General features: G+C 38.0%; 1 protein-coding gene across 1 annotated transcript in view; it reads right to left on the bottom strand.

Moving 5' to 3' along the window:
* unc5b (unc-5 netrin receptor B) overlaps nt 1-23,572 on the bottom strand; it is an 82,835-nt gene continuing 59,263 nt past the window's right edge. The window contains exons 2-17 of the mRNA XM_033979304.2: nt 20,378-20,608; nt 19,626-19,769; nt 17,584-17,687; nt 16,281-16,461; nt 16,040-16,207; nt 14,319-14,483; nt 10,481-10,513; nt 6,902-7,096; nt 5,602-5,964; nt 4,445-4,532; nt 4,024-4,198; nt 3,696-3,935; nt 2,452-2,601; nt 1,848-2,012; nt 1,021-1,199; nt 1-505 (exon numbers count right to left, since the gene is read on the bottom strand). Coding sequence (XP_033835195.2) covers nt 340-505; nt 1,021-1,199; nt 1,848-2,012; nt 2,452-2,601; nt 3,696-3,935; nt 4,024-4,198; nt 4,445-4,532; nt 5,602-5,964; nt 6,902-7,096; nt 10,481-10,513; nt 14,319-14,483; nt 16,040-16,207; nt 16,281-16,461; nt 17,584-17,687; nt 19,626-19,769; nt 20,378-20,608 — 2,747 coding nt within the window. The 3' untranslated portion in view covers nt 1-339. The remainder of the gene's footprint in view (nt 506-1,020; nt 1,200-1,847; nt 2,013-2,451; nt 2,602-3,695; nt 3,936-4,023; nt 4,199-4,444; nt 4,533-5,601; nt 5,965-6,901; nt 7,097-10,480; nt 10,514-14,318; nt 14,484-16,039; nt 16,208-16,280; nt 16,462-17,583; nt 17,688-19,625; nt 19,770-20,377; nt 20,609-23,572) is intronic.

The raw sequence follows: 23,572 nt of genomic DNA, 5'->3' as shown, positions 1-23,572 counted from the left end.
TGTGACTCAAATGTAATCATGAAAAAGCCAGTCTAAGTTGCACGTGGCAAATTACTGTTTAAATATATTACTGTTATATTAGACTCTGGAGGGGCAGGGCAACACTGATTGGTGCATTCACGCAGAACTGCGTTTCAGTTACTGTTGAATAGCCCGTTTGGGGATGGGTTATGGTAGAGTTACAGCAACAGTGGCTGATGAGGGGCCAGTGAAAAAGCTGAACAGAGGCAACTCAAATGAAGTGACAAAAATGGTGGGCTTGTCATTCCTGTTGTGTGCATATTCTTAGGCAGCAGGTTCATTTTCATCATCTTGCTTGTTCCCCTGTTTCTCGACCGATCAGCAGTCTCCATCTGTTGTCATGACAACCAGGACCTCACTTTTGCCCATCTCTTCCAGCGCAGATGCCAGAGAGACCAGGTCCGCATCGCCCTGGTGACAGGCCTCCCAAAGGTCCAAGAGCACACCTGTGGGGCTCGGCTTTGTGGCAAAGTAGTTCAAGTACCTATGGAGAAATAGCACATGTAAGTTCACCGATTATACATGGGACACTATCATTTGTCATTCATAACCCTGTTTTTTGTAAGCTACATGCAGCTTTTGAGCCCTTTACACGTCTTCTTGGACTCCTAATCACATGAAACCTTGTATTATTGTAGCCAAAATGTCCTAGAATAAAGCATTATTAACCATTATCATCAAGTGTATACAGACATGTATATTTTTTTTCTACTCCAGGAATACTGTTAAGATTTGGTCATGGCACATTTTTGCACCACAACTAAATTCTAAAATACACTTTTCCCCCACAGGCTTTTTGTTGATTTCGAATGATAATATTTTAAAGTGGTCTATATTTTTTACTACATTTTTTATCTTTTGTATCCATATGTGTTATTCTTTGTATTGCTACTCTGTCCAGTATAGAATAGGTAAACCTTATAACTCTATGGAAAGTAACTTGAATGTAAAACGTTATGCATCTCAATTATCATTCACTATAAATAAGCCCCATCTGACCTGTCAAAGCCCAGGCTCCGAGCAAGTAGTCTCCAGTCACAGCCACGGGCGCTGGGTGCGTCCAGACTGGCACAGATTTTGTGGCGGATGGAGTCCGGCAGGCGAAAGGCATAAGGTCCCACTTGAGAAGAAGGCAGACAGGCTCCTGCAGAGGGGAGCGGCGAGTGTGGAGGTAGAGTCTGCAGACACAAGCATAGCACCATCATCCCTATGCTGTTATGTAATACTCTATCTTAATACCCCACAGTATGCTAGGGTTTTTAAGATACCTTTGCCCATTTTATATTACATAACAGAAAAGAACTTAAATTTATCCTATTCCCTGTCCTTTTGAATGCTTGGATTAGAATTTTATCGCCCCCAACTGGCAATAGTGGGGACGTAAGCATGTTAAACTGCAACAGAAACTGGCTATTTACCAGTGGTGTTAAGAGCACTAAGTATATGTACTCACGGAGACAGTGTTGAGACAGCCTTGTATTAGGACAATTGAGACTTGTACATTACTCAGTGACTTCTAATATTTAAAATGTAACTAACAACTAACAATTACATGCTAAGTTATACTCAAGTACAAGTATAGGTTTAAACGGCAACTACCAATCTACCCGAAAAACTAAAAATACCACAAAATCTACTCAAAAACGCTAAAATAAGTATTCGTAATTAGTTACTTTTCACCCCTGTTATTTACTAACCTGTTCTGGTGGAGACAACTGCAGAATACAGATTACTTAAGCATGCGTGAATAAAACAAAAACTACTGATTTTTACTGTTTTTGAAGCTCCAAAAAGTTTATATATAAGTATAATATAAGAAGCCATACCTCCTGGATGTCTGTGTGTAGCTGGAATATTTGTCCCTCTCCCTCTACTTGTCTGACACAGATTTTACAGGTGAGCTGCGACACAGCCAGGCTACCCCTCTCCAAACTGAAGGTACAATGCAGGGGCCGCTGGCTGCCGCTCCAAATGTGATAAAATGGTATTTCCTGGAAAAGAATAGTAAAGTAATGAAATAAATGCCAAAAACAGCATTATCTACAGCACTGTGAGAGTAGCCCTGTATAAAATGTGGAGCAGTTTCTTTTCAGGGACGGCATAATATGGTTTATTTCCACCAAGAGGCTCTGTGTATGTCAGAATACAATTTATGCATTGCAGTGTATAGTCCATAAATAAGGACCCTATCAGATTTCCTGTTTATTTATTCAGAATGGGGTTAGGCAGCAATTTCTATAGTGGAGCCATGAGAATGCAGCCGAGGTTTTAGTGTTTACAGCAACTGGAAATAGTCAGGTCCAGCCTCAATTTTCCAAACAAACAAAGCATTTTATTTAAGTAGACTGCAACATGGGGAATTAGGGTAGTCGCTTGTGCCTCATTCTGCATTCAGACCTTGCAACAACTGTACATTTCTGGGAGTGTTACCTGGTATTTAGCCAGTAGTTTGCTTCTCCAATGTGTGTGTGGTATGTCGTGTATGGAGAGGCGGAGGTTGTGGTAACTGTCTTTGAAAAGCAATGGCTTGGGATCCTCCAGCAAAACTCCGCCCAGGCTCCTCTCAAGATCCAGCACCTCCTATAAGCAGACAGAGAGGAATGATAATGGCTTTGTCAATACTTGTAATGCATTCAGCTTCTCAAACAAGACAGACATTTTAATGGCTTCGAAGGATGCAGTGGGAATAGCGTCAACTTGATTCTATTTGAAGAATTTGGTGAAGAATTTATGCACACATGGATTACATTTGTATTTAAAACACAAGTGTACACAACCATGCTGTACAATGACACTATATCAACCTGGGTAATACATATAAAGTATACAGTTTTATAGATAATAGACCCATGTTGTAAGGATAGGCAATAATTTATGAAAACAAACATGCTGGTCACTGTCTATTCAGCTTCTACTAAAAGGCAAGAGTTTCATAATAACAAATGACATAAAAAGTTCATAAATCTATATAACAGATATAAGTATGCTACTTTGACAGTAGCATGAGGAGCAGTAGTGGTACTGAAGTATACATTTTATGTATCTGTACTTTACTTAAGTAGATTTTAAAGTGGATAGTTTTTACTTTTACTTCACTACATTTAAGAGCAGTATCTGTATTTTCTACTACATTTTTGATCTGGGCTGAAATGTAAAAGTATATTTTATTATTGTCTGAGACCTGCTGAAAAGGCTGGGGGTTTATTTTTAACACATTCATAATTTGAGCAAACAAAAACACACAAATAAAACAGCTACATCGATTCAATTGTTTCTGCTGTTGAAATTCAGCACAAATCTGTATCTAATTCACTACATTTGAAGCTTTATTAAATTTCAAAATCTGTGGAAAATACTGTTACTTTTTACTCTTAAAGTACATTTTTTCTTTACATTACTTTTTACTTATGTAGAGTTTGTCATATGATACTTTTACTTTTACTTGAGTTTTTTTTTTTTTTTTGGCTTGAGTATCTTTTACTTTTACTTAAGTAACAAAATTGAGTACTTCTTCCACCACTGATGAGGAGCAAGAATATTTACATTTTATCATGAAAAACTCGAAACCCTGAAATTGCTCCCTCGATTATTTATTATGCCGAAAGTTAGTAAATGTTAGAAAGTTTTAAAGAAAGAAAGAAAGAAAGAAAGAAAGAGGTGAACTCCAGCGGTACCTTTAGTGCATGTGGAGTCTCATGAATGCAGTAGACCCTTAGGCTGTAATCCAGGGAGAGGCAGGGGGCTCGAGGTGCAAACAAAGCCAACTGCAGCCTCTTACATGCCGGCTGAGGGGGGCAAGACTGTCCCACCAACCCATATGTCCCCAACTGCTCCATCAGGACATGACAGCTCTCCTCTTCCAACTGCAGGTAACACGGAGAGGATATTGTTTCCTCTCCTACTGTTAGCACCTCCTATAAGCCACAACAAACATGTCAACAATGTCCCAGCAGCAAATCTATGCAACCATTTGAACCAGTATGTTGCTAAATGCTAACCCACCTCCCATGCACCCTGGTGGGTCTGTGTTTTCAGTGTAAGAGTCCAGTCTGGGGTGGGGGTATCCAGTTGGGCACAATGGGGTAGTGTTAGCACCACAGGTCGGTTTAGCAGCATCCCAGATGGACCGCAGCTCACCACAGGGCTAAGAACTGTCTGGCTGCCCTCCGAGGGAAGCCTGTCAAATAAAAAGACACATAGCAGTTATAATAGTCACGAAAACATACCAACAAGCTGTGATTTTTGAATGGAGCATGCTGCTGCCAAATGATAGAAAATTGTTCGCAAATTAAGCCACGGTTGGGGAGGCAAAAGTTGACAGAAAATTTGACAGAGGGAACATTTTGATTGAGGTGAGAAATAGGGCTTGCAGTGTGTCTCGTGTCAATGGAGGTGATTCATAATAAAAATAAATTGTACGTACGTGGTTTTGTCCCATTTGTTGATAATAAGGTACATTTCGTAGAACTTCCCCTGGGGGATGGTGCCAGGAGGGACGAGCAGACTCACACCTGCGGGATAAAAATTAACTACATTTAAAGTTCACATAAATATAAAGAGTAGACGCATTTATGACTTTATGCTTTAAAGAAGTAGAAATATATTGTGTTTGATGCTATGTATCTATGAACCTTTTTCGATTTTTATTGGAAAACATTGTGGGATTTTATTTCTTCCCATTTATTCTTGTTTACGGCTGTACTTCCATATTTTGACATCACATCAAATTAGCATACACTGCTCTTTATCCACTTTTTGTAGGCATTTATGGACCTGATGTAGCCCCATACTTCTTTTTTATCTATACTGAGCTGTTAGGAGCATTTATTTTCAAAACTATAAAAAAATAAGAAACACTTCAAGGCACTGAGCAAAACCTACTTTATAGTTGATAGAAATGATCATATACAGTGTAAATTTTGTATTTTATTTACAGATGCGTCCAAACAGAATAAACACATTTCTGGAGCATGTTAATGACTCAAAAACTTTTCTAGATTTATATTTACGTGACATCATTCTTTTCGCATTTATAGTCTAACATTTTGACTTTGACACAGCCCATTTCACTCCTCTTTGAACTTTAGCAACTTTTTTCAGCCTGTCAAAAGACTATTATATATTACTTGCTCGTTGAACCTAATGCATTAGAAATGTATGTGTAGAGATTGAGATGGAGATTTTTAAAAAGTATTCTGGGCTCTAGTGGCAACTTATCCATTGCTCTCAATAGTTTTCATTTGATCCCAAGCCTTATACATACTCGCTCTAGGGAATATGATGATGTGATCTGATCTTGTGACAATATTGACAGTTTGGTGACATGGGTCAAATCTTCTCTTTTGAATGCAACTTTACCACACCCATTCCTCCTACTGGTCAATCTCTGCATGCTCTGAGTGAGTGACAGATGGATTTAACCAATTACAGTGAAGTGTGAACTCTCAGAAGAAGTAAAAGGTTTTAGTTACCAAGTTAAAAAAGTCTAGATAAACCATTTTTAGAACAGCAATTGTGATGATATTAAAACTGTAGGCTTTAGAAAATCTACTCTACATAGCTCTGGTCTATTCTTCTTACCAGTATTTGGGATGGTGAGGCGCCCTCCCAGATGCCCCAACGTTGCGCTCGTACTCAGGCCCGGCTCTCTGGACAGTGTATGGCTGTGGATGTCCCTGTCCCGCCCCACTGTCCCAACTGACTTCAAACTGAGTATCTCTCCATCGCCCCCTGGTGGCAGCTCCAGTGAGGACAGAGTAGATGAATTGTACACCTTAATCTTGAGACTGGGGCAGAGTGGATCTAGCAACGGCGAATTTGTCATTGGGATTTTGTGCGGGCTATCGTTAACTCCATGCTGCAAAGAGAAAAGCGGTCCTCGGAAATGTCCTGCAGTGGCCGTCAAATCGGGAGGAGCTGATGGGTGGAGGGGGTGACTGTTATCTGTGAACATAAGAGAAAAGATAGGACACTTTTTATCATTGGGAAGACAGCCTAGTGCTCTGAACACGATGCAAGAGAAATTGATTAATGCTGTTAATTAATGTTTGATGGAGAGTACAAGGGAAAGGGGCACCATGACAAAATGTAAAAAATGTTGCGCAGCCAAGAATAGAGAAGAGATACTGGTATAAAAAGAATCTATTAAAAGTGGTGGGCAAACATTAATAGAACATTTGGGAGAGTGAAGATTTTTCCGTTGTTTTGGTTTAATTAAATGCCAATAAACAACTGACAGATCTACAAAGTCTTTAACATGGAGCCATTATAAGAGGCTTTTGGCCAACTTTCTATCTGTAAACACTGTCTGTTCTCTGTCAAACGTAGAGTAATAGAGCAGTTGTTAAGTGTAGTGTGAGTTGAAAATAATTTATGAGTTTAATAACCTTTTTTTTAAATATATTCTATGTTTATCTTTCAAAAATGTATACTTTCCACTAACCTATTATTTATATAGAGGAAAGATTACATAAAAGGTTTTTGTTAAATGTGCATTATATAACTTTTCTGGTGGAGGGTCTGCCACTGTGTCACCATGGAGAAGTTACTGCTTTAAGCTTACCTTTCTTGGATTTACAATTATTGTGTTAGGCAATAGTCGTCTCTCCACAGATCTAACCTGGAACCTTGCCTAGTGGAATCACCTGCTCTCCATGAAGATATAAGTTTAATGCCATACTTTGAAACACTCCAGGCAAATCAATAAAATCTCCACGAACACAAGCCGGCAGCAGACCCTCTACATATCACTCTTCTATGTGTATATATCAAGGCAATGTGACGAGAGGTTGTGAAAAGGCGGAACGAGGAGCTGCCAAACAAACATCTAAATAAACAGAAAGCGCGTTAGCATCATGCGCCTGTTGCCGTGTGAACTCACCCTGACGCGGGGGCTTGTAGTTGCCAGGATGGAACGCGGCTGTGAGTGCTGAAGAGGAGTCTGTGATGTCAGCGTGAAGGTGACGGCATCTGCGGCGATATGCGAGCACTCCCACGCACAGCACCAGGATCACACACAAGAGGAGGGCCCCCATCAAGCCAGCGTACACCGCGATGCCCATACCAGGGGCCAGGGCTGCGGAGACAGAGAGAGACACATATGTGAGGAGGGAATGACGTACTGTACGAAGAGGCTGGGAGTGTGAAGTGAAGCAGGTACAGAGGAGAGGGCATTTATTCGAGATAGAGTGGGTTATTTGTGGTGGCAAATAAGTCTAATCTCTCTTATTTTTGGTCTGACATAGCTTGCGTAAATTGTGCAGTGATTTCTATGGTGATTTGGCTTAAAATTGATGCCAGATGGCCTTCCTCTTACACACTCTTACTTTCTCCTATATATAATGTTTAACTTTTATTCCGTTTCTGGATTTATACCAGTTTTACCACCAAATCAGGCTCATAAGACACAAACAGGAGGATATTTACAAGGGAAAAACAACAATTAAGCCTTATATATGTGTGATTTGTATCTATTTATTTAGCTTTATTGTAATTTATTATGAAAAAAAATGTGAATGGCATACAGACTTAGCATTTCTAAAAACAAAATATTAACTCATGGCACTTTGTTTGTTTATTTCTTTGTTCCTGTATTATTCTGAAATTGCATATTCTTGGTATATTTAGATTAACTATAGGGAAATTGATGTACATTTCCCATGTGCTAACAGTAATGAAACAATGATATCCATGAAGGTAAACAAAGTACACATGCACATGATACACACAATGATCATTTATTCAGTTGAATTGACATTCATAATCTTTTCTTAGCTATAGCACATAATAGTGTCTAAGTCATCTTGCTCTAACTGCACAACCACATTCCTGCTGATTAATCTTTATCAGATGACGCGCTACACTCAACACTTGAAATATATTTTTTATTCTACAACCAGACAGCTGCCATCTTCCTATCATTTCTATCTGCAACAGGAAGCTTGATTGGTGAGCAAACAAGGCAATTAAAGCAAAGCAATTAAATTCCTCTATGTGGCTATGACTTTGTAGCAGATGAAGTGAAATTTTTTAAGTGTGGTGTAAATTATAGATGCCAGCTAACACAGTACACTATAATAATACATGAAGGCAGCTACAGAGACATGTAACTGCCTGCAGGAGGAGCCCTAACGTCACAACCAATCAGATTACAGCAGAGGGTTGCCCTTAGCTTCACCTACTCCCTGATGGGCACAGCTCTGTTTTCCCGCTGGGTTATGGGTTAAGACTGTGTTCAACAGTGAATCCTGCTTTGGACAATGAGCTAAGAGAGCCACATGGCTTAAAGGGCCCATATTATGTTATTTTATGATCTATGTTATAATGTTGTTTCCTCATCACAGACATACCTGGAGTTGTGTTTTGTTTCACTCACACATGTTTAAAACATCAATCCTGCATATTTAAGGTCTTCTCTCAAACAGAAACACTCTGTTCCACCCTGTGGTAATGCAGGAAGTGCTCCACTGGGTTTTTAAACTCCACACCTTCACTAGAATCATTTGGATGAGATCAGCCTTGGAAATGCCCATCTCTACTGAAGAAAAGGTATATATATATATATATATATATATATATATATATATATATATATATATATATATATATATATATATATATATATATATATATATATATATATATATATATATATATATATATATATATATATATATATAAGGTAAAAGGTATATATTAACATCAAGACTACCGCTTCATGACATCACAAGAGCTTTTTGAGCTTTGGAGATTTGTAGACAGACTAATAATAAGGGTTACTCAAATAAGTGTGAATGAAACAAAACACAACTTTTTTAAGGAAGCAACAGCATTATAACATGGCTTAAAGCTCACAAGAATCCATGTTGCGTAATAAAATTAAAAATTAAAAAATAGCTACTTTTTTCATACTGACATTTGGAAAAGCCTTACTATGGGTACTTTTACTTAGTATGTAGTATCTATGTACAAAAAGCTTGAACTTGGATCCCATAGCAACCATATATTGAGCTCACAAATCCAAGATGGTTGAATCTGGGATTGTTCATTCATCTTTCTGATTGGATAATTGGCTTGAGAGTCACAACTCAAAATGTAAACATGAACCACTTTTATGGCATGTAAACAGTTTTGTATTTTATTTAACAACTTAATATCTACACAGATTTATTAAATATTTTATACATTCCTACATAAACTACTTTTAAATTCGTCATTGTATTTTCTTATTTATTTTGCCTTGACTACCCATCTTGACTACTAGACCCACAGAAGACAAGGCTGGGGAGACAAATCTGGATAAACATGGAAGCTACAGAGAAAAAGGCAATTTGGCAGCAGCAGACGGCCCGGTGTTAGATAAGGTTTTGATTTGTTGAGAGGGATTATGAGTGCGGCGAGGAGAGAGGAGATAAGGAAGGAAGTGCTTTAGGAAACGCGCCCATGTTAAAAGAGCAGAAGAAAGTTGGAGTTGGGAGGGAGGAAAGAAACTACAAACACAGAAGAAGAGAGAGTCGGGCGAGAGGAGCCAGAGGCAGACAGGCTGGCAGAGGCTGAGCACAACTAGAGCTCACGTGGCACAACGGGAGTAGATCTGACAGACGTCCGCACTTATTACCACAAACGCAACAATGCAGAATTAGGTGCATTACAGTGGCGTTTTTCTCTCTGCTCTGAGATTAAACTGTATCTGAGATTAGCTGCAAATCTGGCACTAATCACACGTGGTTTTTTTATGCTTATACCTCTGCATTTATGATCAAAGAGTTTCATGTTTAAAGGCAAGGTGCTATTTTCATTCTATTCTAAGAGACAACTGATATTATGTGTCAAATGAATCGCTGATAAATAAACTCTTCATTGCAGTAAGATATCAAAGTGAGGTTTAAGAATTATAAAAAGGAAGGTGTTTTTGCTGTACAAAATTTTAAAAGATTAAACTAAAGGGACTTATTTTGTTCACTTTTTCTATTTTGGCTACTACAATTGTTTTGTAATTCAAATTTTATTACCATCTATTTTTTGTGCTTTGTTATTGTATTACAATTTGTCAGCCACCGTGTCCAAGTAATTTCCCTTGTGGATCAATAAAATTTGTCTATTAGATCAATTTAACTTTTATTTTATTTATGTATTTATTATATTGTTATTTTTTCCGATTGACAAAATAATCTTTTGAATTGAAAAGAAAGTAGTAGACCTCTACCATAGCACCAAACAGTATATAGTCCCAAAAGGTAAGCTTACATAGCCCATAGAAAAAGCACGGGATAAGACTTATAAGTAAGCCACAGAGCAGGAAGTGTCTCCAGTGAACCCAGTCAAAGCTGACAACAGTGTGGGCAGACAGAGACAGTATGCATGGAAGACCACGTGCCGGTACAGACATACATATGGAATAAGCACAAGAAGCAGGAGGAGGGAGCAGCTAACAAGTGAAGTCATGAGAAGGTGAACTTACGATGGCTTGCATGTTCAATAGAAACCTTTTTATCTGTTTGAACAGGAGAAAAAACAAAACGAAAGGTAAAAACAACTTAATGTAGATGGACGAGTTGTTATGCAAATGAAAAATACAATAACATAATTCAAAGCAGCAAAAGTAAACAATAACTCATCAATATGAAAATAGAAAATTAAACTAAAAAGATGTGCTGTGGAAATATGGATAGTGCTGATAAAATAACCTTCAACAAATAACAGAGTGTTTGGCAAGTCAGACTCTGTTGGTTCAGTGGCTGTGGCTTCCTTTGATGGAAAATGCTTTATATGAACGTGATGGGAAACAGGGATGGGTGAAATCAGTTTTAAAAATAAAACATGGACACAGATACATGATCCTAATATAAGGTGGTTTTGGTTGAGGCCCCTTCTTTGAAACTGGTGTGATCATTTTCCACCCCAGAACATTTGTGGTTGGTAGATATTGATAAAAAATGACTAAGAATAGTTTGTATTCCTAGCTGAATTTCCAGAAAATACATGACCGTAATCATTAAAAAGACATTTGAAGGTGCTATGTATCACCTGCTTGTCTCCATGGAGATGCTCTTGCTTTGCCTAGAATGTTTGAAATTATGGCATTAAAAGAAAATCAGTTGTTGATGCCACCATAAAGTACATGTTTTTCAAGGTAGATTAGTAATAAAACACATGCAATTGAATAAATGTTGCCATACAGCGGAAGATTTAGAAAAAAACCCAAAAAAGATTCATATCTCCATGGAGACAAGCAAGACATTTACACAGTGCAAACAATAAAAAAACATAAAATCAGTAATTGGCCTATTAACTAAACATTGACAGTTACAAATTGTCCAGTGTTCATGATATACTCCACCTAAAGCCCATAGTTGCCAGACTAGGCTCTATTCACTTGCTTTTCATAATAAGCTCAGATAGCAAACTGTCTAACACACAGAGATACTCACTTTAACCACACATATGAACTCTACAGTCTAAAGGGATGTTAACACGAAGGATGAATTAATAACAGGGCTGGTAATGTAACAGACGTTTTTCCATGTAGCCTTGGTGCCCTCTTGAGATTGGTCCAACCCAATTGCAGTGTCTCTACTGAAGCTGCTCTGCTCGTGCCACGACTAGCATATATGTCTGAGTGCACCTGCTAAATCTGCTTAGCTCCATGCTTTTCACCACGTAAAATATTAAGTTATTTTTCAATGCTGGTTTTGTGTTATTCATTTTTAAGATAATTGATTTAGTTTGGGTCTTACTCTTTTTTGTCCCCATACTCTAAATGGTAAATGGTCACATTTTTATATAGAGCTTTTCCACCTTCAAGGCACTCAAAGTGCTTTACATCAAGCAACCATTCATCCAGTGACACACACATTCATACACCAATGTATGCAGACACTGGGGACAAGGTGGGTTAAGCGCCTTGCCCAAGGACAAGACATGTCAAGAGTGGGTTTCAAACCACCAACCTTCAGATCAGAGTATGAACACTCTACCAGCTGAGCTACTGTCGCCCATACTCTACATATATTATTGATGGATTGCACTGAAATAAACGTAGCTTTTGAAAGCACTACTGTACAATGAGTAAATTGTAAGCCTCTGACATTATATGTTTTGAAAAGCACTGTTTTTGCCGTTTTCCAATTCTAGTATGGGGGTAAATTCACCCTAATTTACAAAGCTACTCAGGCTACACAATATATTACAATCAAATCTAAAACGCAATTTGAGTAAGTGCAATTATGAAATCACAAAAGCTACAATTATTCAGAATGTCCTCCACAAAAAACTAAATATCCTTTTTTATGGAAAAATCTTGTTAACCCTGTAATCTAGAAATTATTGGTTTTTCAGTTCATATTTCAGTCATCTCTCAAATGTTAATTTGTGTATGAAATGTGCTCTCTGAACAGACTCCAACTTTTGAAACATAAATTGCAAATCTAGTAATGCTTGTCGGCAGTGGTGATGAATTGCATGAAAAAAAAACTACTTAAGAAAAGTATTTCAGTACCTGTTTAAAAATGAACTTTGAGAGTAAAAAGTAAAAGTATTTCACACAAGTCAACTAAATCTTTCTTATGAATTTTGTGTATTTATTTATGTTTGCTCAAAGCCAAAGCTTGACCTCAAAACCTTTAGTTAGGTTTAAAAATGTAGTGAAGTAGAAAGTACAGTAGTGAAGTAGAAAGTACAGATACCTGCTTGAAATGCAGTGAAGTACAAGTAAAAAGTATCCACTTTAAGATACCTAAAAATTCAACTTAAGTACAGTACTTCCTTACCTCTGCTTGTCAAAAAAGATGCAATTTGTTTGTTCCCCCAACTCGTGCAGCTTTGCTATTTACACCTGAATTACATACAAAGTTCTATTTATAACATGCCATATACTCATTGTTTGTCCTGGACCTTAGACCTGGTTTGGCCTAGAGCAGTTCTAGTTATAAGCATGCATAGCCCCTTGTTAAATCTGTTCTTTAGATTCATGCCTGTGCCTTATGTATATGTGATATAAGTACGTGGCTTAATGTATAGCTGCTCTGGTGAATCCGGGTGAGTCTAATAGTCTGTCAGCTGGATTCCTCTCGGATCATCGCGGACTGCACATTGGGTGTCAGCCTGAGTCACCCTCATATGTTCTCCTCTGCTTCCCCTGCGCTAATTTTCTGATGTTATGCTAGCTACCCACTCCATATGCACTTTTAGCCTTCCGATTCCTCCGTCTCTCCCTCTTCCATCCATCTGTGCAACTTTTAAGATGTGGCTTTTTCTGTTTGTGAACCGAAAACTGTTCCAATAATGCTGTAAGTAAGTTTTTTTGGGGGGGTATGTTACCTTTCATGTCTCCCTCCGCATCACTCAGTTCAGTTTTTCATCAGTCTAGTGCTACAGATATGCACCCCGGGAATACTGTTATGGAGCGAATGGCTTTGAAATGCAATACAACTCAAGATATCAGAAGCGCCAGGAGGTTTTGCTTTTATCAATTTATCATGCACCTGATGGAGCTGATATGCTGTTAGAGGACTGACCCCAGAGGCTGACTCCAAAACATACTTTTCACCATTTCTGTAATGAATTATGTTCCCCTGGTCAGCCCACTTTTGCACAACCTCATCAGACCTTATGTAAAACACTATGTGGATGGATTTAAGAATAAAGCAATTATAGAGATGGTCAACTGCAAGCAAAAATGAAATGAAGGGTCTCCAAATTCAGTGGTTTTCAAATTGTGGGGCGGGGACTGTTGAGGTTTACGTGGGTTTTTTGTAAATAGGCACAGTTATGACACCCTGTACTCCAAGATTAAGACTATATTTAGTTATGGTTTAGTCAAACTGTCCTGTTAAATCTTGCCTTATACTTGGTTTATGTACTTAGTCACACTCATCATGTTGTACTTTGAAAGCCAAATATTTGAAGGTACACTATGCAAGTTTTCTGGAGGTGGGTCCAAAAGCTGCTTGGTATTTTTTTTTTCTAGAAATAAACTACAATATGCAATTAAATATATTTATCTCCATGGAAAAGAGAGGGGCAAAGCTACTACCAGTCATTTTTGGCAATTAAACATGTCTGTAATGACTAAATGCTAGATAGATTTGTTTAATGTCACGCTAAAGAACATTTGAGGAAAAACGATAACATCTTCATGGAGACAAGCAGATGGCAGACCCTCCACCAAAACAGTTAGACAGTTATACATCATTGAGAGTATTGTACTGTACTAGGACTGTAACACGTTCGATCCCGCAGCGTGGTGGTGTTAACAGTTGAATAGTAACTGGTTTAAATAGAGTGTGTGCGTGACTTACTGCGTGCACACAGCCCCTCAGTGCAGTTCTTGCTCTCCATCATGCTGCCACTACAGTGCTTCCCTCCGTTTTTGGGTGGGGGGGCCTGACACTCACGACTGCGCCAATGGGTGCACTCCGTTCCACAGGCGGACCACTTTGCCCACTCTGTCCAGCCTCCGTCCACTGCGAGGAATAAGACCAAATATATTAGTCACTATGGTACAGGGGAAAGATCATAATTCATGCTTTTATTTACTTTCGTAAAACCCAAATTTGCCAATACACGCCTCAAATGTGCCATGTTGCAGTGGATAAACGGGGCCAAGTTTTTCCTGCTCAATCTACTCTATCTATCTCCTTTTTATTATAACACTTTTGGAGCGAATTCCTTTGACTACAGTGGATTTGGGAATCTATTGAATGTTTTTCCCACTTCTTGTATTTAAGATTAGTACAAGTTGTAACACACTGGCTCTAGCTGTATTTTTATCCGATTAGTGGAGTAATAATGGCAAAGGTCCCTTATACATGTATATATCTGTACGCCTTTATGGAGAGTTGGAAGCTAAACAACATTTCCTGGCTGAGTTTAGAAGTGATTATTTTTGCAGACAATTACGGTGGTCTGACAGACAATATGGAGTAATGACCAATTTATGATACCAAGAACCCATCACAGTTTGTTCTCTCCACTATCGCATCTAAAAGTTCAAGATTAATATTGTCAAATAGAAATAGCAACAGACAAATTGACAGGTAATAAACTTGTGGAATTGTCAGATAAGTCATTATAACTACAAGTTTGTGGAACTATATAAGTGTTAGTATTTAAGTGACTACAGTTTGAATACATTTAAAGTGTATATAAACATAAAATATAACTCATTTTGGATTTTATGAATTTCTGAGGTCATCTATGGTTTAGGGTTGTCAAAAGTATCGGAAATCACATACTAATCAATGCTAAAATTAGTATAAGTACAAAGTCATATTCACAGGACAGAAATGAACCTTCCCTGAGTAGCTTTAGAATGATCTTGAGGTGTATCAGAAAAAGTATAAAACCACATAGACTAATATACGTCTGTAGACCACCATGGAGCCTACCTGGAAGACTAAAGGGTTACACAGATATAAGGCCTCATGGTAATATAAATGTTAATGTTGAAAATGATATTCTATTGTCTAAATCAAGTGTTTTTTATTCATAGTGGTATCAAATTGGTATCGAATCTATTCCTTTGTATCATAATCGGGTTTGAAGATTTAAGATTTAAGTTAAGATTTAGACCCTATTTAAGATAAGGTAATCTTAATTTTTTTCCACATTGAGGAAATTCTAGATAGTAGTGCAATTAGCAATCTGTATGTAAGCGGTGTAAACAGTAGCTTATTATTAGGGATACACCAATGTGATATCATATGTGATATTCAATATTGAATATTTTAATGAATTGGATACTGGTCCCAAGATATCGGTTCAATCAATATCCCATTTTGGTTGACTGACTGGCCAAGACAAGTGACTGGCCAATATTGGGCCAAAACAACTCTTAATATTGAACTTGTATATTTTCAAAGCTGTTCTGTCATTACTTTAAATGATATAGCAGTTAAAAATGCATTTGGATCATTTCAGACTCTGCAGTGGCATCATTTGATCTCAGGTATCAGTATTGGAACAGAATAGGCTGAATTGGTGCATCCTTACTACCTATTATACTTAAAATGATTCCTACCTGGACATAGAGTGGTGCAGGTGACCCTCTGCACAGGTGGACCATCACAGAAAGCTCCTCCATTGAGAGGCGTGGGATTAGTGCAGCTGCGTGTGCGTCGCTGCCACCCCTGGCCACATCGGGCATTACACTCTGACCACTCAGTCCATGATGACCAGCCTCCACTCACTATAGAAAAAATCTGTTAACAATGCCCTAATCAGTGGAAGTACAACTCTTGATTATTAAGTAGAGTTGTTACCATAAACGATAAGTGTTGCCGTGCTACTGCGTCGCTTGGCTACCACATTTCGAGCCACACATGTGTAGTTGGCTGTGTCAGAAAGCCGAGCCTGCTTGATAATCAGATCATGGTCAATGGTGATTAAGAAATTAGGGTCCTGCGACGGATCAATGATGTCTTCATTTTTCAACCAATCGACCTGTGGACAAAAAAACAAACAAACAAAGGAGTAAAACATGCTTATTCTTGTATGCTATCCCTACTCTTCAGATTGGACAATATTAGTTACAGTTTAGTGGTTTTGTCCTGGCCCGGTCCTGCTTCATTATTGGTTTAGAATCAGTCCTACATTGCAAGCATTTATGTACATTTTATACTTCTTTACTCATTTCAAAGGTGCACTATTTTGTCTGGTGGGTAGGTTCTTCTTATCACCTTTTTGTCTCCATGGAATTTTTTTTCTTCCTTGCCTGTAATTTTTCACTATATGGCATTTATTGTCAAAGTTACCTTGAAAACATGCATTCTGAATGTGTGCAAGGCCGCCACTCCATAGATCTGACCTCTCAGTTGTTCTATAGTGAAGTTTCTTGCTTGTATACACAAAGGTAGATACGTTGCTTTTCATACTGTATTACATTCCAAGTAAAGCAATACCAGCTCCATGGAGACAAGCAGGTGGCGAACCCTACATCAGAAAAGTTAGTACACCATTTGTACTCAGTAGCTCACAAAAAAGTAAAAAAGACTTAATAGCAAATAGCAAATAGAACAGTAATACAATCTAATAAAAACTGTGTAAGAAATATGTATAGTACAAATGTATGAGGTTAGTTTGCAAAGTATTCGGTACTAATTATGTTTACATCAAACGCCTTCTCCATTTTTCTAGGCAATGGCTTTTTATCCTGTGTTGCTAATTTCTTGCGTGCTATTAATATACACAATGGAACGAGGTAAATACGAACATTTACAATAGCATGTAAATTGATTAAGCACCATGAACCTGCAGTGATTTTACAATAGGGTTGAATGATGCCTTATTTGCATTTCACAACCCCAGCCCGTATGTGACTAATTTGTGCTTGGCGGCTCTTTAGAAATTACTTGAAGATGGCGTAAAATGGAGTTAATTTATATAAAGCATAATAAAAACAAATCAAAGCTCTCCTGTGATCACCAACATCTGTTTTATACATTTATAACCATTCTGCCTTTCATAATTTGCCTTTCATCTATCAATTGTAAGTAGCCTCATTTTAATACAATGCCCATAGAGCTTTGTTATGGAATGAGGGAATAATGGAAGTGTGGTGTGTACCTCTGCGGCTGGCATGCCCTCCGGGGGGCGACACTGCAGCAGAACCTCCTGTTCCAGACGCACTTCTCGCCCTAATGGCTCCTGTTCAAAGTTCTTCCTCAGGTCTAAAAGAAGAGACATAAAAGTTACCTCAGCATTTTGACATGAGTGAGAAACACAACAGGTTTAATATATTTTTTCACAATATTTCTATACCCTTTTTAGTCATATTTCCAGACCCGTATGACATTTGCAAGCACTTTTACAGGTCCACTGTGTAAGTGGATCCGCCCCCTGCTTGTATCGAGAAGATGTTATTGCTTTGTCTGGAATGATCGTAGTATAGAATTTAACTTATGTTAGTGTTTTTATTGCTACTAATTGTGATACATTTCAAGTCTCATGTTGCTACCAGTTCAATAAAAATACACTTGCAACATAACATGCATATAGATTGTTTATCACGTTGACTTTGGCTGTCCTGGAAGTCTGTCTTTATTGTTCTGTGCTCCCATAAACACTGTCACTCATACCACAGTATATACATTATCAGGGCCCTGGCAGAGTGCTACAGCATAGGGGTAATTTGCATATACTTAGCCTGACACATATGACAAGTAAAAAGACATGTATACGAGCCTTTCAAATCCCACTGTTGTATGAATCTATAAGGGTGACTGAAGTTGAGTGTCTTTCAGAATGAAATTGTTTATTTGGTCTTTTCTTATCTTACATTTGAATAAATACCAAAGAATTACAACAGATTTTAACCAGCATTATCAGTTCTTTTATCAGCCCTCATTGGTAACTTAATTAAAGTTGCACTATGTAATGTTTCAGGTGGAGGGTCTTAGGCTGGGTAGTCTCCATGTTATTGCTTTGCCTGGAATATACCACAATATGGCATTAAACTTGTCATTTAAATTTAAAACACATTATTCAAGTAAACGTCATGACAACAAAGAGCCATATACCTGTCGTCCCCTCTGATAGCTCCAGATCAAGTAGTGGATTTTTTTCATTTGTACCAAAATGACTACATGACGCTGCCAAATCCAATGTGTATCATCAATTAAGAAAATAAAACTGAAAAACAAAGTAACTAGAGAGCAGTGGGAGTATGCCGATGGTGGTGAAAACAGGGACTGATCGGCAATATGGAGTTGAAATCTTTAAATAAGCGATTAAAGATTTCAAGAGGGTAAATGAGAAGGGGAAACAACTATAACATGGTTTAAAGCTCTGAAAAGTCGATTTTGCATAATAGGCCTCTTTAAGTTTAATGCTATACTGTGGAACATTCTAAACAGAGAGATAACATCTCCATGGAGACAAGCAGGTGACGGACCCTACGCTAGTACACCTTTTAAGTAAAATATATGTAAACTTAAAAATGTTGTTCTGCATTAAGTAAAATATATCCCATAAAATAAACTATTGTATTTAGTGACAATGAAAGGAGCAACAGAATGACTAAAACTATTTGGTTCCAATTTAGAATGGAAAATTTTAACTGATTCTGAAATTAAACAGTTACCAAAGGATTATCAAACAAAATCAACTAAAGAGAACTTATATCAAGTAACCAACAGTTCCGTGGAGGGAAATGCCATCCCAGAGGTCAAAGGAGATTGGTTCCAGATGACAGAACTATAACTGCAACCCAAATAACCACTTTATTACAACTGTCTTTGAACATAATAGGTACAGGATGCCCCTATAAACTGACTATAATTTATGGTGTAGTTTGAAGCAAAGGATCTCACCAACACGCTCCTTTGTCATACTGTCTTATTCCTTCTATACTGTCTGCCTCTGGATTTCTTTTTTCTAGCCTAAATATACTATTATACTGGTAATTGGGTGTTTTAATACGCAAGTCCTGATTCACTATAGTTCTAAGCTGTAGTTCTTATGTTGTCATGCAGTTTCAAGGTAAATAAATAACATTTTCTTAAATGTTTAGACATGTTTTGCTATAAAAAGCAAATTTTGGTAGATCAAAATACTAATTCTTATGAGTTCTTGGAGAAATATCAGAACACTATTGTTTAGTTACTTACATGCAATGCGGACATAGGCACGGTTGCTTTTTGTGGTGCCAGCCGAGCTCCATGCCACACACTGGCACCAGTAATCCTCCAACCCGAACAACTCCTCCACCTGAGTCCTGGACACCGAAATGTCCACCTCCCTCACCACCAACCCTGTGTGGGATAGAAGGGGGGGAGAGGCGGTGAGACCATGAGAAAGAATGAAAGAGAGAGAGGGACGGGAGAGAATGAGAGAGAGATGGAGGAGAGAGAAGTAAGATTAGTGGGGCATATTTTTCATTCAGGGTATAAATAATGCATTGGCTGTCAGCCAGTGCAGTTAACATGGACATAAAACCCTATAGGAGCTAATGGATTATGTAGTTGGGAACGATGTTTGTAATTGAAGATGATGTTTATGTCTGTGAAAAACACGGTGACACATGTGCGATGCAATACATGTTTATATCGTATGTCATGAGTAAAATATAATCTGAAATAATACCCGAAAATATGGTGAACCCTGGTTTAGACCAATTTTAGATCTGGTTAAAGTCCTTTATAAGTCCAAATTCACTACTATTTTGTTTATATATCAGTTTTAGTTTAGTTTAGTTTATACCCAATTTACTTTTACAGTCATGTTGTATATTCAATTTACAAAAAACATCCATAATTAAAGAATCTTATGACCTTTATGTAAAAACTTGGTAAGATTGTGCCAATGACCATGTTACCACTGTTCACAATTTCTTATAAAAAGTTGGTTCACATTGTTGTACCTGTGACTTGGTCCACGCTCTCCCTGGTCACGTGGTCGTTCTGATTGACCCATTCTCCGTTACATTTAAAGTAGATCTGTGTGGCTGGCGACGCCCTGCACCTCATTTGGACAGGACGGTTTTTCACAATAAAAGCATCTTCAGGTTCAAGCAGGAATTCAGGTAGAGGCTCTGCTGGTGCTGAAGGGTACGTGTCCGGGAGGGTGTCTGTGTCACTATAGTCTGTCGTCTCTGCAAAAAACACAGAAAAGAAAAGACATGATCAAAACTATGTCCTTTAAAAGCACCTTTGTTCCAGTCAAGACCCACTTGAGTTGTTATTGTCCTAAAGCGGTGCTCTCTGACCTTACTGTCGAGGAAGTAAGAAAAAGGCAAAATGACAAGTTTGTCCCTGGGGAATCAATAAGCCATTGAGTCCCTGCAGGAGGAGAGTGTGTGTGACGGCTTGTCTTGTGTCTCTGTATCGCTGCAGGCCACAGAACTGTCACACACTTGAGTTGTATGCAGTCACACTAGTAAAGTCCATTTTAAAGATAGATTACAGTCGATTTGGAAGTCTGTACTGTTAGAAATCTGTTAGCTTGTCCCGCTACAAAATGCAAAACCAATTAACAATATTTCTACATTCTCTCAAACATAAAACGTATTATTTAAAAGGCCTGTACATGATTTTTTTCCATGTATTTGAGCAAAATTTGTCTTGCCTCTGTACAGATATTTTGCATAAGCAGCTCTTGAAGTCAAAATATGTCAGCTATATACTGTCTGCATTTAATTAGAAAGTATTTTATTGTTAGATGATCAATAAGTGCACGATGCTAGTTGTTGTTAATGTTACCGTCATGGCAAAACTCCCTACTGGTCTCTGAGAGTAGTGACATGCGCTTACAAACTCAGCAGTTAATAACAAGGATGTTCAGAATGCATAACGTAAATGAAGAATAACTTTGGACCACTGCAAACTGTAAAATGAAAAGTATTCTATTTTTCACGTTTACGACAGTAAAAATCAGCATCTTTAATATTTGCAAGTACGGATCCCTTAATGTCAACTAAAAACAATGATGATTACTTAAAGGTCCTATATTTCGCAATGGACTCTGTAGTTTAAAAACACGGTGGAACAGTATTTAAAAGTATTAGTAGTATAACTGACCAGAACTTTGCAAAGGAAGTGGAATATTAGTATCCACCAGCAGGAGAGCCTGAATGTTCAAAAGTATACATAGTGCTGCTTTAAGTTGCTTCTTTAAGTCGTTTCTTTAAGTTGCTGACAGTAAACAGACAACATATAGTGTGACATTTCCCCTGCCTGGTTTTTGCCACTAATCTGGTCAATGCAGACTTCGTGGTTCTTTCTGTGTCTATAGTTCTCAGCTGGAAAGGAGAGAGGTTGACCTTCCCAAGTCCGCTCCCGTTGATCGCACATTATCTCGTGACATTTCCGATCTGACACTTCCCCGTTGGCACAGCCTCTCCTCTCCTCTCGCGAAGGACATAGTATTTCTTGACCTCTCTCCCCCCAACTTGTTACTTCAATAATGACAAGCGAATCCCGCGACACTTTATCAATGCCGCCATCGTCTTATTGGCTACATCTGGTCGCCGCAGCGGAGCCATAAATCCAGGTGAACTATACAGGTAATAATAGTTTTATAAAGTGCCCATGGCCCATAAAGAATTATCTGTCCCATATAGCATAATGCATACCGAATACCTTATAAATCACACAATACACTCTCTATTTAGTACCAGACATTTACGGTTGGGTTCTGCTGAGATTCGCTTGCGGTTCTCTCAGGTTCTTATAAAATCTTAATGTTCTGACCCTCCAGATGAAGAGACCATGTTGAGCTCATAAATTTAATGTGAATTCAACCAGAGAAGACTGAGACTGGCAAGGGTGGGTCCACTTGTCAGATGCCAGAACTGCCAAAGTGAAATAAATGCAACTTACACAGAAATATAGCAGGATTAGGAAATTGGCATATCGTCTAGCTGCAGCTGTCAAATTATTTCTGCATTTAAATATTTAAAGATGCATTATATAACTTTTCTTGTGAACTTGATGGCGTCACTTGCTTCAGAAAAAGATGTTCAATGCCATACTGTGGAACATACAGGGCAAGGAGATAACATCTCCTTGGCGACAAGCAGGACCATCTGGAAAGTTGTGCATGTAGTACACCTTTAATCAAAATGTATTATAGTATTAGAAGTACCAGCCAGTACAACAACACCAACAATACTCATCTTTCTACCTGAATAGTATTTTCAGTATTAAGTATAATATTTTGCTGGTTTTAACATGTCAATGTTAAGGACTAAATGTTCGCTTGTAGCCTAAAATAACCCATCCACTAGTACAAAATCTCTTATTCACTCTCGAGTAGTTTTTGAGCGCCATGACTCATTTGTGTAAATAAAATATTAAAAGTTTCAGGAATGAACCAGTAAAACATTTTAACTTTTTCCTGATATTCTTAGCAGCTTTCTGGCACGATTACAGCAAGAAACTTCTCCAATCTTTTTATCACATTCACTGAGGACCGACCAAAGACACGGCTGCTTTCAGACAATGAGCCCTGAGCATTTAGTCTTCAAAATGTATCAAGACCTGAACTGATCTGTTATTCTACAACTGGGGAACAAGAGAAACTACTTAAGAAGATACCATCATCTATTTTAGGACAGTGCTGTACCGCGCCCCTCCCACCCCCTGCTCTGTCTTACCCAGTCAGCAGTGGTAAAGCTACAAGCACCACTGAGGAAGTAGGATTTAAATAGGATTTCAGACTTAGTGACAGACAGGTTAAGACAATACCCAGGCCATAAAAGCTGGGACAATCAGTATAAATAAAACAAATCAAAAGAATATTTACAATAACAATAAATTATGTAAAAATTTAAAAAGTACAACAAAATAAAATGCGTACACTTTTATAAGGACAAATTAGCTTTTTCAACACTGCTGTAAACTATCTTTTTGCAGACTTTTTCGCTGTAGCCAGTTAATCAGCTCGATGGTATATCAGGATTATGTTGATTTATATACAGAACAGCAGAATTAGCTCAAGTGTTGGAAGTTGCTATACAGTTTAAGCTGTTTTTTCACTTATGAAGATGTTGTTTACTAATACTCTTCTGTATACGTTGTGGGTTTTGGTCAAAATCCTCATCATCCTAATCAGAGCT

Source organism: Periophthalmus magnuspinnatus, chromosome 15 (genome assembly GCF_009829125.3).
Source record: "Periophthalmus magnuspinnatus isolate fPerMag1 chromosome 15, fPerMag1.2.pri, whole genome shotgun sequence".
NCBI classification, from domain to species: domain Eukaryota; kingdom Metazoa; phylum Chordata; class Actinopteri; order Gobiiformes; family Gobiidae; genus Periophthalmus; species Periophthalmus magnuspinnatus.
The sequence above is the reverse complement of the archived record's forward strand: the minus strand, read 5'-3'. Positions and strand labels throughout refer to the sequence as shown.